The sequence below is a fragment of the Chanos chanos genome, chromosome 12 (assembly GCF_902362185.1).
Source record: "Chanos chanos chromosome 12, fChaCha1.1, whole genome shotgun sequence".
In the NCBI taxonomy this organism is placed as follows: Eukaryota; Metazoa; Chordata; class Actinopteri; order Gonorynchiformes; family Chanidae; genus Chanos; species Chanos chanos.
Window position 1 is genome coordinate 12,306,951 of NC_044506.1, and position 13,203 is coordinate 12,320,153.

Here is a 13,203-nt window from a genome sequence, read left to right on the forward strand (position 1 = left end):
CGTATGACTCAGCCAAGAGCCACCGCTTTACCCCACGCAATCAGGCTCACTCTTCTACCCCAATCTGAAAATTAGGACAGTGCCCCTGAACAACGCGGAAACTACAAATCAGCCTTTTTTTTTTTTTTTTTCGCCTGCTTGACTACACATAGAGAAGTTTTACAGACTAGCAGTACTTTACAGCAAAGTTAGCGAGCGACAGTGATATTAATGGCGGTTATTTGAAGTATATGGTTGTGGGTGTAATTAAAAATGAAGAGATGATGTTATCAGTGATTCTCAGATACTTCAACCCTCTTCATTACAGCCTAGCTGACCCCCCATTGCCCTCCCCTCCGGGCCCTATAATGAAGTGAGACAGTAAGCTATAAGCGTCTTATGCTTAAAATCAGCTGAATTGGGATAATGCGGAATCCATTTCACTGCAAAAGCTTTCTCATTCGCCGTTATCTCCGCACATGTCTCCAATCCAAGACCTTTCTCTCTATCCCCTTCTATGATCTGTTTTCCTTTTTTTTTTCACTCTCTCTCTCATTCCCGGTCTCCTCATCCTTTTCTCATCTTTTGCTCGTTTGTTTGTTTACTTTTTTCACTTCTTCTTCTTCTTCTTCTTCTTCTTCTTCTTCTTCTTCGTCTTTTCCTCTGTTTAATCCCTCTCTCTCTTGTCCCCCCCCCCCCCCGTGTCCTCTCTTCTTCTCGCACTGTGTAAACTCTTGCTCACACTAGCCCTGCTTGTCTAGAATTTGTTTACGAGCACTGAAGTGTGTGTTTGTATGTTTGTGTTCATGTCATTCTGCGCGTGTGACTAAGGTGCCACACACGGGTTTATTTTTAGCCCCGCTGTTCATAGCTCCTGAAGCGGAAACAACCTCCACCTCTTCCTCCGGTGTGTGTGCGTGTGTGTGTGTGTGTGTGTGTATGCTTTGCTGTATGTGTGTAGGGGCAATGGGAGTATATGTGGTTGTGTTGAGGCGGGGAGGAGAGATCAGGGCACACAGGGGATGATAGTGTGTTGGCTGCTGCTGGAACTCTGACTTCGTATCCCGTGGAGAGCTCATGTGCTCAATAGCAGAATCTCGACTTTGAATATATGGCGTTTGGACAGAGTGGTGAGTAGACACATGGTTTTTGCATTTAAGAAATCTTCTGTACGTGGATGGAGGATTAGAATTAGAAGGACAGATGGAAAAAGGAGGGGATGAGCAGGCAAAAAGAAAAAAAAAAACTGTTCCCCTGTTAGTTTTGCAACTGTGTGTATGTTTGGATGGCAGAAATAGAGAGATGGAAAGATGAAAGGACACGAGAGATAGGTACGGAGAACTGTAGACACTGGGCTTAAGGAAGAGGAAGATATGTTTTTTGCTGTTTGGCTATTGTTCTTTTTTAACAAGACAGCTCTCTCTGAGGTGATGCAGCAGTGTAGTGAGATGTTTGTTGTTTCTGAGCATGATATATACAAGGTGTGTGTGTGTGTGTGTGTGTGTGTCTGTGTGTGAGTGTGTGCGCGCACGTGTGTGTGTGTGTGCGCATGTGTGTTTAAGAGAGTACGGTTGTGCACATTTAAAGAAGATATCAAAATCACCCAAATAACAGCAAACACAAACCATACTTATATCAACCTGTAGAATGCAACATCATGCCAAAGGAACTCATGTTGTTAAACAATTTGTTTTGTTGTCATTACGTTCGACTTTGTGAACAATCATGTCCTGTCGTGTATGTGATCTCGGTGGTAAGTAGTAGTAGTAAGCAGTAGATTAGTCCTCCCGTTTCATGTTTTCCTCTGTATTGAGGGGAGCGGAGAGATTAGCCTGGTCCATCTTTTACTGGAGGGAGGAATACAAACTCCGCTAACGTTCCTCTTTGTTTTAAGTACTCATCCCTCCTGCCCTGTGTCCTGTCTTTGATTCTATGGCATATGTGCGTGTTCAAACAAGCTCTTGGTACAACTTTCTTAAGCTAAGTCTCGCTCACAACGCTAACCTGCATTACATTTCCCTCCATGGCACATCAGGAGGAAAGCTAATCTCCTTAAAGGAGCTTAGCGATGAACGTCAGGAAAGCAAAGGTTAGCAACCAATGACAAGCACTTTCAGATCTTTCCACCAACATTAGCAAGATCCCTCAATCAAAGCAGCTGGGAAAGAGACAAAGGTCATTACTTAGGCATTCCAAAAAGCGTCTCTGTTTTCTTTGTTAAAATTCTCATGCCGACAGAAGAGTTCGGTTGAAGACCAGTTCAAATTCAACAGAAGCTCAGGGTGTTAAGGTTTTGTATGTGAGGTGAGATGGCTTGAGGTTCCCTTGCTTTGGCAGAAGCACACAAGGTCGAACTGCCGGTGGAGCCTGAGAGGAGGGTAGAGTTGAAAGCCATGGGAACAGAAATAGGGCTGGGTTAGTGTATATAGGTCACTGTGTGGCCCATGCTACAGCTCCATGTTGAACCTTTATCTCCACAGCTCACGCGTTTCTGCATTTTCACGGATGGTGTGCTAGAGTCCTTGACACACGAGCCGATTTGTGCGATCTGAAGATTTGTCCTCAGACCTAACTCCTAACTAAGCTACCATGGCTACGTGGAGACGGGAGTCCGTGTTCTTCTTTTGCTCCATTACTCCACGTCCGGTACAAATCGGTTTCGTGAAATGTTTAGGCGTGGTCTCAAAACCCGGTTTGATCTTAGAACCGCCCTTTTAATAGGGTACATGGATCTACTTCTTTGTTTAAACTCTGAGCTGTCAGGGACCTGTTGCAGTTTGAATGACTGCAGACGTTCCAGTGAGCAGCTTGCTGCTCTTTGTTCATATGTCTCTCTTTCCAATCTCTGCTTCTCTCTTTCTCTTTCTCTGTCTCTGTCTGTCTCTCTCTCTCTCTCTCTCTCTCTCTCTCTCTCTCTCTCTCGCCCTCATCCTCTCTTTCTTGGAACTGTTGGTCAATATTAACTTCCCAAACGCATATAGCTTCGAAGGCAGGCATCCATAACCAGATTAAAGTTAACTGTTACCCTGAAATAAGAAAGTTCCGAGAGCAGATTAGTGGTGTGTTTCTATGTTTGATTTGTTTGTTAGTGAGCATGCTGTGGTTTCTGATCTAGGTCAAGGCAGCATAACCTTCCCTGAGCTTTGTCTTCATGTTAGTTTATGAATTTATCAGGACTGCTCAGCGGTGGAAGTGTGGCCGTGAACTCTCACACCAGTGTTGAGCCAACAATGGTCCAGTGTTTGGCTAACTCTGTGACCTCTGCATTGCTAAGTACTTTGCCTGACCCATCACATTTTGGGTGTCAAAGGTTTTGTTAAGCAGTAAAACAAAACAAGATAAAATCAATTTGGTCTAATCTGTAATCCTGAACACACCCCACCTTTAGACAGCCTTAAACAAAACAAATTAAAGGGCTTTTAAGTTTTCTGCCGATAATGATCAGGCTGGTTTAATCGGTGCAGACTGGTCCCATATGGAGAGATGAGAGCGGGGCTTTGGGAAGATAACGGCCTGGTAAAGGACAAGCTCAACCGCTGGGCCTGTTCATTACTGCGCACACAGCATGGCACAGTACAACAGAGGAGCTGGAGAATGTACATTATGCTGTATGCATATTTGAAAAAACAGCTCTGCAGGATTTTATTTTTGGTATGTCTCTCTCTCTCTCTCTCTCTCTCTCTCTCTCTCTCTCCCTCTCTCTCTCTCTCTCTCTCTCTCTCTCAACCTTATGGCAACATGTCAGAAATTGTGATCATATACAATTTGTTCATGTGTATTTGTGTATATGCTGTGCACACATCTTTATACTTTATGTATACTATATGTTATTTTTGCAGTCATTCGAGCCTCTCGTAGGACTAGACAGCACATTTGAAGTTCTGTTGAACTGAAGATCATGTCAGTGTGTATGCGTGTGTATATTGTACATCATTTTATGCACGTGTGAATGTATGTCATTTCAGTGCATAATTTAGTAGGTATTTTTTCAGCTGAGGATTAGCAAATAGTGCCAAAAGTGGTGTTTTTTCAGACTGTCAGCACTTACAGCTAGCAACCTGAATGAACAGAATACAGCGTGACTTTTTTTTTTTTTTTATAACTTTCTTTCTCAGCAAGTCCCAAAGCTCTTGAGAAGTTTTCTGACTCGTGTGTTACACCTGTCTGACATTTTTCTCTAACCGTCTACCTGCAATCTCAGATCTTATTGATTAATATTCCTGCTTGAATTGGACATGAGAGCCCTTGTTGTTTGTCTGTCTGACTACTGTTTTCTGTCTAGGACGTTTTCAAAGAGAGCAGACTCACATGTGAGCCTATGAGCTATCAAAGTTGATGAAGGATTGCACTTATGTTGCATTATATAGATTTGTACTAACTCAGTGATTTTATGAGAGTGAGTGAATCGCTAAGTGCAAGGACTGTATCTTTGTGTGTGCCTGAGGGAGTGAGTGTGTGCGTGTGCATTTGTATGTATGTGTACCTATGTGTGTGTGTGTTTATGTGAATTTGTTTGTGTGCAAGACGCACGCACACACACATGCACACATGCATGCACACACGTGTGCGTGCGCACGCACACACACACACGCACACACACACACACATACACACACACACACACACACACACAACACACTCCCTCTCTTACTCTCACACACACACAAATATATAAATCATCCCTCTGTGATAAGTCATGTCTTTCAGGGTCAGATGCTGCATTTTTGGGGAATAAACATTAATCTGAAGCAGGTGCCAGACCAATATTGCCAGTTTAGAGGCCTTCTGTCCAAACTGGGCAGAAGAGTAGGCTAGAATCCACCATGTGGCCTAGCACACCACACCAAATCCTGCCTTAGATAGTGTTAAACACACACACGCATGCACACACACACACGCACACACACACACACACACATATATATATATAAAGACACCAGTTGGGATTACGTGCCATTGGTGATTAAGGTCTGCTCAACCAATAGAATTTCATTTTCACAGATCAGTTGAAGGAATAGCAGAATTAGCTTTTTCAGAGAATAATTTCTGCTTCCCTCCTTTTTGTTGCATCAGGTAATGTGAAAGCTCAATAAATATTTAAAGTGTTATCAATTATTTATAGTGTTATTTAAAGTGTTATAAGGCTCTAATGTTATAAATAATTTTAAAGAATTTTCTGAAAATATTGCCAAATATTGGTGCTGTATTAATGTTAATTACAATGTAATTTGGTAACTTTAGCTAAGAAGACAGGTCTCTTGTCTGCTCCTGGGTTTAGAATTCCATATTAAAAAACCGTCACCGTTGATTAATGTGCATAAATGTGTTCATTTGCCAGTCATTTACATTTCATGTTCGTAAAAAAAACTTTGTGTAATTCAGGTGCACAGACTGTGCGTAGCTGAGCTTTCATTTCTTTATATGGGAATGTGGGCACTCCCTGTATGAACTGTCTTTACTGCAGGCTGCAGCCGTTTCCTCTGCTCCCTTCGGCCTGCAATACGCTGTACTGCACAACATGATAACCACGTAAATGGGAAATAGAATATCATATCTTTCTTTGCTGTTCGTAATTATATGCTCCTGCGAACGCTGGAATCCTTGTGTTTCCCACGAGGGTGTCTCTTGCTTCCTTCCATAACTGAGTTGGAGAGAATTTCATTAACCGGCATTCGCCGTTCAGAGCAGAGGTCTGTGTTGAATTGTTTGTTTCATTTGAAAACTGTTCAGTTTTTCTCAATAGAGAAGGGATAGAAGAGATAGATCTGGGGTTTCAGGAGGTTGGAAAGTAGAATGAAAACATTGAAACATCATTTAAATAGAGATCTTAGAAATTGTTGTCATTGATACTCGGTTCTTTAAATTTGATTCCTAAACTGTATCGCCATCATTATCATATACTTGAAATGGTGTAGGAGGATGCAATTAACGGAATACGTGTTTATTGTGCATCATAAAATGCAGATAAAGCGTCTGATGTGTATATGTGAAAAGTGTAATGTCTGCCGTCTGTGGCTACGGGTACCGGTGCCAGGCAGCGTGGGCATGTGCTGTTAATGCCCACTGCGGTGAGACTGGCAATTAGATCAATTAATTGCACTGAATGCTCACATTGATTGCTGAATGTTCAAACTTTTCATTAGAGGGTTTTAAACTCATTAACAACAGAGAGGAGAGGGCAAACTGAGCCTAATAGAGTGAAAGAGAGAGTGAGTGAAACAACTGGAAATGGATGAGAGCATGTCCGTGAGAGCGAGAAGAGGTATTGTCAGTTTCGGGTGGGGAAATTCACTTATTTCATAAAAGGGAGGGCATAAAAAGGGAGGAACATTTACAGAGCCGGGGACAGGAAGCATCAAAGTTTTTTACAGTTGGAACGGTTAGATAATCTTTGAAGGATTGGAGCACACAGGGACTGTCAAAGGATGATGCGTGTGAGAGTGAGAATAAGAGAGACAGTGGCATGATATGTGACACTGACAAGTGTAAATGGGAGAGATTTTGACTGACAGTCAGGATTTAGAAAAAGAATGAGAGGAAAAGAACGAAGCGTAGAGGAAGGCAGTTTGAGAATGTATGATAGAGAAGAGAGAGAAAAGGACGAGAATAACTAATAAAGAGTGAATCTTTGAAATGGGCAACGCCATCAGCCAATTATGCAACTTACAGAACTCTCACATAGACCCTTCCATGTCTCATTCATGAAAACCCTAATTAATTCTCTCACTTTGTCTCCCTCTGTGTGTGTGTGTGTGTGTGTGTGTGGTGTTTTGTGTCCTCCTCGTCACAAACAGAGAGGCTGACGAAGACGAAAACTGGGACACAGAGGGTTGCCAAACACTTCCATCCCCGGCACTTCACACCAAATGTCTCTGCAGCAAGATCTCCACCTTTGCAGTGTTAGCGCAGAAAGCTAAAGACCCGGTGAGTGTTTCCATTACTTTCTATCATCCCACTGCGTCGTCTTTTAAACGCACTCTTGGGAGTTTTACATTAGCTAAACATGACAGGGCCACCAACATCAAAAACAGGATCACTGACCTCTTAGGAACTTCTCCACACTGTGACGTTTGGCAGAACATTCTCGAACAACGCATTTAGTCGCTCTTTCGAATCAAGACAAGAAGAAAGTAAAAAGATTGGTTAGAGGCTCTTTTGGGGGATGATTTTTCTTTTGACTGCACTGTATGCTTAGTTTTCAACCTTAACAGCTGTGGCGGATAGGGGGGATGCGACTGGTTTGTTAATGAGGTGACAGTCATGCAACATTGCGTCTCACAGTAAACAGAGGGTAAACACTCTGTTCTTTGGTAATTATAGAGCTGTCAGAGATTGTTGAACTATTGGGCCGTAGGATCAAGCCTGTCATTTTTGACTAGCAGCTGACAGAAGATGTGGTGGAGTGGTAGGTAGTTTTCACAGCCTTAGCGGAGGATGCTGGATGAATTTTTGGTGTTGTTGTTGTTGTTGTTGTTATTGTTCTTGTATGTTGAGATGTGCTAAATCTTGTTTGTGTGTGCGTGTGTGTGTGTGTGTTTGTCATGCTTTTGAAAATAACAGAAGTGTCAGTGGCAGGTTTTAACACATACAGGCATAATCGCTGTGAGGGAGGAAAAATGGTTGAATGCCTTGAGGTGCCGTGCAGATATCTTGATACACGTTGGATCTGCTCGCTCAGTGTTAGCTTTGTTCGCTGAGCTTGACATCTTAGCTTTGTCAGATGATCTAGCTTTTTTGATATTAGCTGACATTAGCTTAGCTTAGCTTAGTTTATCTTAGTTAACCAGTTTCCAGTTGGTTTTTAACATTCTGTCATGATGTTTCTTGCTTTTTAACTGCCAAACAATTAGTTTTAATTTTTTTTAATTTAATATGTTCCATGTAAGTATGTGGGGCCTGTGCTTTTTGTTTTATGACCCTGCTCAGTCTTTCATGTTGTGGTGAGTAATTTAGAGTCTTATCTGTTGTAGACTGTTGGTGTTGAAGGTGACGTGATGTTCCTTGGCTTTTAGCCGCGGTGGGTCATGTCCGTGCGGCTGTAAATACTATTGACTCCTTATTGGTACTAATGGGAGTGAAGAGCCACCACATAGCCGTGGGCAGACAAAACCTCTCTGACTAACACATGGCCTCCATCACTCTCTCGCCCTCTCTCTTTATCTGTCTTTTTTTTTTTTCTCCCTTCCTCCCTAGCACAAGTCACCAGTGCAGGGAGGCTGACCCACTTTTGTTTAGCTGTGTTTTTTCTCCCTATCTGAAAGCATCCCCATTAGAGTGATTGATATGCGCAGTGGGTGAAGGGGATGCTGGGAGATGGAAAATAGCCCTGAGGAATGAGCAATATGGGGCCAGGAGAGGAGCCAGCGACCAGTCACAGGGGCTGGTCTGGGCATAGCTGGCATTCAACTACAGCCTTTCACAGCAGGCCAGGCCAGGCCAGAGCAAGAGAGACACACACAGAGACAGACGGGGAGAGAGAGAAAGAGAGAGAGAGGGACAGACAGACAGGCAGGCAGACAGACAGACAGACAGATAAAGAGCACAGAGACAGAGAGAGAAAGAGAGGCAGACAGACAGACAGAAAAAGAGCACAGATAGAGAGAGAGAGAGAGAGACAGTGAGAGAGTGAGAGAGAGAGCATAGAGTGAGAGCACAGAGCTATATTGCCACTTATGGACAAATCCTGTTGAGGTGGTTGGTACGGGAAAGAGCAAGATGGAGAGACCTTGCCAATTTCAGACATGAAGGCTGGAGACAGAGAAAAGAGAAAGAAAGGAATCTGGGAGAAAGAAGTGAGAAAAAGAGAGAGAGGGAGAGGGAAAGAGAAAGAGAGAGAGAATACGCAGTAAGCTGAAATGAGAAAACTAGAAACACAGAAGAGGGTTGAAAGACCTTGGTATGATTTTCCATGAAGTTTTAATACATAGCAGTGACCGTGATCCGTACGAATGCCCGTGAGATAGAGAAATGCATAAAGCCATAAGTATACAGCCCGTCTTTAGTCCAGACTAATGTGCAATCATCACATGACCTCTTTATGGAGACTGCACTGTTTCATATTCATGTTTGTGATGCAGCCTCTATATATTTTGCTGTTGACATTCACATCACCGTGTAGCTTCATACTCAGTGTTTTTATAGTCTTCTGCCATTTCACAGGTGACTATTACGAGGAAAGTTGCAGGATTTTTTTTCCCCCTGCAAAGGGACAGATGAATCTGTAAACATACCTTTTATTGTTTGGCTAAAGTACTTCACAAGTGGAAGGGAAAGAGAGGCAGCTCTAATCCATTTCTGTGTAAGTCGTTTGAAAACTATAGGCTGTTATTGTGATATGAAATTGCTTTCTAAGCTCTAGCTTTTGTACCGTTCATCTTGATAGATGGCATTTTCCTACAAAAGAGTGGAAGCTTTCAGTAGGTTGCCTTCACTGTATTTTAGTTCTTGTCTAAAATCTACATTATTAGCTCAATATCATGATTTTGTTATTATTATCATTTAAATCGAAGAGTCGCTCAAACCAGGTCATGCTTCCTCGAATCTAGCTTGACTCTTTCCATGAGCAATTCGTTTCCACACCATCTAAAACCAGACTAAAACGATTCCAACTGCTGGCAAATTTCCATGTCTCTCTGACCTAGAGCTGGAAGCAAACTTTCCCTAACGCACTTTAATTGACTTTTTTTTTTTTTTTCCTCCCTCCCCCTCTGTGTGACATCATCAGTGTGAGCTGGGTAGACGCAGTCTGTTCGTCAGCCTAGTGACATTTGGAAACGGGGAATAAACAGCGCCATTAGCTGAAGAGTCATTTTTCCTCCATTAGTCAGGCTCGGTGACCCGTTACATACAGGTCAACGCATCTTCATCAGGTTTCTTAATGTTCTTCACACACCAGAAAAGCACTCTGTTCAACTGCAGTGCCCCCCCCCCCCCCCCCCCCCTCACAGTGGAAACTTTAGTGGCAAATTTGAGGGGGGGAAAGAGAAAACGTGCCATTACTGTGATAAGAACTGAGTTCTAACTCTAATTGTTCTCAGGACTGAAATGTTTGTTTGTATTCTGAGGAGCTATTATCGGCCATTTTAAAATATGAAGTCGAACGAGAGGTGTTTGCAATGATGCTGAATGGATTAAAGTGGAGTCGGTTATTGATCAAGAAAGAAACAGTGAATCATTTCAGGAGGAAAATTAGAGGAGATTGGGATTTGCAATCTCTGTCTCATGTACACGCATGCACGCACGCACGCACACACACACACACACACATGCATACATTGTATGCTACGTTCTGGGGACTGACCTTTGACTTCCCTTATACCAGAAGTAAAGAATAACAATTTAACCCTAACCCTAACCAAATAAACAGTTTCATTCTTTTAGTTTTACCAGTAACATCAATATGCATTACTAAATAAAGCACCTATGCCATGTTTTTTAGCTAAAGGGAACTATGATTTGACTCCAATTTCTCAATTTTCCTAGCATCCCCACTAGAACCGTGTCCTTCCAGTCAGATGTCTTTCTATGTTAGTAAAAAATGAACACACACACATACACACACACACACACGCGCGTGCGCACACACTTTCATTGAGCATGTCCTGAAAAACTTTCATTTTCTAACGCTTGCTGTTCAAGATCCTTTATTGTTCACGAAGCTTCTGCGGCATGCCTTGGCATTCTACTCTTCTCCTGTTTTGGAGCTTTTACCCAGTATGAGATTGAATGCATTAACATGAAGCTTAACACTTCACTGTTTCTGTAAGTGTCACTTAAATGCACATTTAGGTGTATTCAGAAAAGATTCACAAAGACACATACATACATTCACCTGCACACATACATTATCGCTTTTATCCATGGCTCACTGCTCTGTATCTGCAGCCCACCACAGACAGCTTGTCCCCAAGCCTGTTGGTGGAGTAACGGGGAGAGAGAGAGAGAGAGAGAGAGAGGGAAGCACTGGATTAACTCCATGTTTAATAGGGAAGAGAAGGAGGGTGGAGGTTTAAGCTGCTGCTGTCATTGCAGTCAGTTCACAGTGAAGCGAGCATTGCCTGCTAATCCTGTTTTTCCTCCTGCAGTCCTTTAGTGAGGCATGGCCTGACCAGCCAACCGCTATTTAACAGGGTTACCCTTCCATTTTATTTAAGAAGCCCAGGTGATCTCGGCCACACAAGCCAATTTTTAACCCTTACTGCTGCATTGCACTTGAGATTCAAGTCCCGGTGAATCCTGAGAATGATATGCTTGTTCCATAGCACACATCCGTTATGTATTAACCGTTTACTCGCTGATGAATGTTGGGAGTTGTAGGCACTGAGTGGAAAGTGGTTATTTTGCACTGAAGCAATTTGCTGTGTGTCAGCCGCCCTTTGTGATTAAACGGAATTATTGTCATGCAAGATTAAATTAGGAGCAGTATGGCAAAGAGAAATACAGCAAGACAAATGCTCAGGTATTGTACAGGCTAACGTGCACACACACACACACACACACACACACAAGCGTCTGTGCGGGCACCAGCGGCCCTACCTGTGATGCATGTTAACAGATTCTGTGGCTGGCTGGCTGAAGGACGAAAGCCCTCTGCTGTACCAGGGGATCTGGATTGTCAGCTTATGTGCTGGGGGCTGGGTGACAGATTTGACTTCCCTGCGAATGGATGACAAACACACCACCCTCCAGAATTTAGACACCACTGGGTGCCATTCATTTTGTCACCCGCCTCTATAATCCCCACTTCCTTAACTACACTGTGGAGGCCAGTAAATGGAGGTCTTTTGTTCTTCCTTTGACATTTTATGATGTATGTTTTTATTTTGTTTCTAACACACTTGGAACCTGGTACAGTGTATTAAAAGTGTATAAACATGAAATTATTATTATTATTTAATTATTATCATTAGTAGTAGTAGCAGTAGTAGTGGTAGTAGTTGTTGTATTTATTTATGTATGTATTTATTGCTCCACTATCAATCTCTTCATGACCTCTATTTCACTACGTCTTAGGGTGTTACCCTTTGTTTGTGGCTTGAAATATTATAAGCAAATTAAACTGTCCTATCAGTCTTTGAGTCATTTGTGCCCTAAATCAGTATTTAAAAATACACACACACACAAACACACACACACACACACACACACACACACACACACACACATACACACACACACAAAAACAGCAAAAAGAAACTTAGAATCATCAAAGCATGGGCTAGCTGCATGAATGCTAATGTGGCCATCACGTTTGTTCTCAGCGTTCAGTCTCGGTCCTTTCCCTTAGTCAGAATGCTTTGTAACACGGTTATTTGAGTTCCAGGTCCCTGTTGCCCCTCCATAACCCTGTGGCCCTGAATCTAAAATTAACTTTATACTGTAGCTAGTACAACAAGCCCCACATTCATATTGAGTTCAATGCTAATTAGATCTTACGCCTTTCTATTTTAAGCCAAAGTTCCACAAAAGGTTTTTAGAAGTCGCCTTCTAAGAAACTAAATCATAAGTAGGTGGCTGAGGTTTGTGTTCAAGGGCTGAGGAAGCTCTGGATGATAATGATGATGATGATGATGATGAACCTGGCCTCTGTCCTTAGCTTTGGGCCTGTGGTTTTCTCTAGTGCTACTGCTCTCGCAAAGATGTCTGCTTCTCTGGCACTTTTTTAAAAATTTCAAGGATAACAAGCATCCTGGGAGCGTGAAGAATTACATGTGTATATGTTAAAATGGTCGGCAGTTCTCTGAAGCGGACAGAAGTGACAGCTGAATATTGTCTCTCTTACTAAAGAACACAACAGAGACGTGAGCAGCAGTGCCCAAGAAACATAAATCTGTATGATTTATGCAGACGTTCACTTTCCTCCGCTCTGTCACCCTCTCTCTCTCTCTTTCTCTCTCTCTCTCTCACTTTCTCTCTCACTCCCCCCAGTCCAGTCGTTCATTTGTTTTGTTTCACCTCATGCCACAGTCTTTCCCAAAAGTCTGTGTTCTTTTACTTTCTTTTCTTTTGTTTAAGTTTAGTGAGAGAGTCGCTTGTTGTCATAATGAATAATTTTAGTAATAAAGAGAAAGAAAGAGCAAGAGAGAGAGAGAGAGAGAGAGAGAGAGAGAGAGAGAGAGATGAGGGAGGATAAGCCTCCACATGGCGGTGAGAGGGTGGAGAAGTAGGTTAAACTTCCTGAGCTGAAAATAGAAGCAGCCCCTGATCACTCAGGAGCTCCACTCT

At 42.6% G+C, this 13,203-nt stretch overlaps 1 protein-coding gene across 1 annotated transcript in view; it reads left to right on the plus strand.

Annotated features, from left to right (window-relative positions):
• adgrb2 (adhesion G protein-coupled receptor B2) overlaps positions 1 to 13,203 on the plus strand; it is a 133,869-nt gene that overhangs the window by 81,499 nt on the left and 39,167 nt on the right. Inside the window, exon 16 of the mRNA XM_030789535.1 lies at positions 6,774 to 6,903. Coding sequence (XP_030645395.1) covers positions 6,774 to 6,903 — 130 coding nt within the window. The remainder of the gene's footprint in view (positions 1 to 6,773; positions 6,904 to 13,203) is intronic.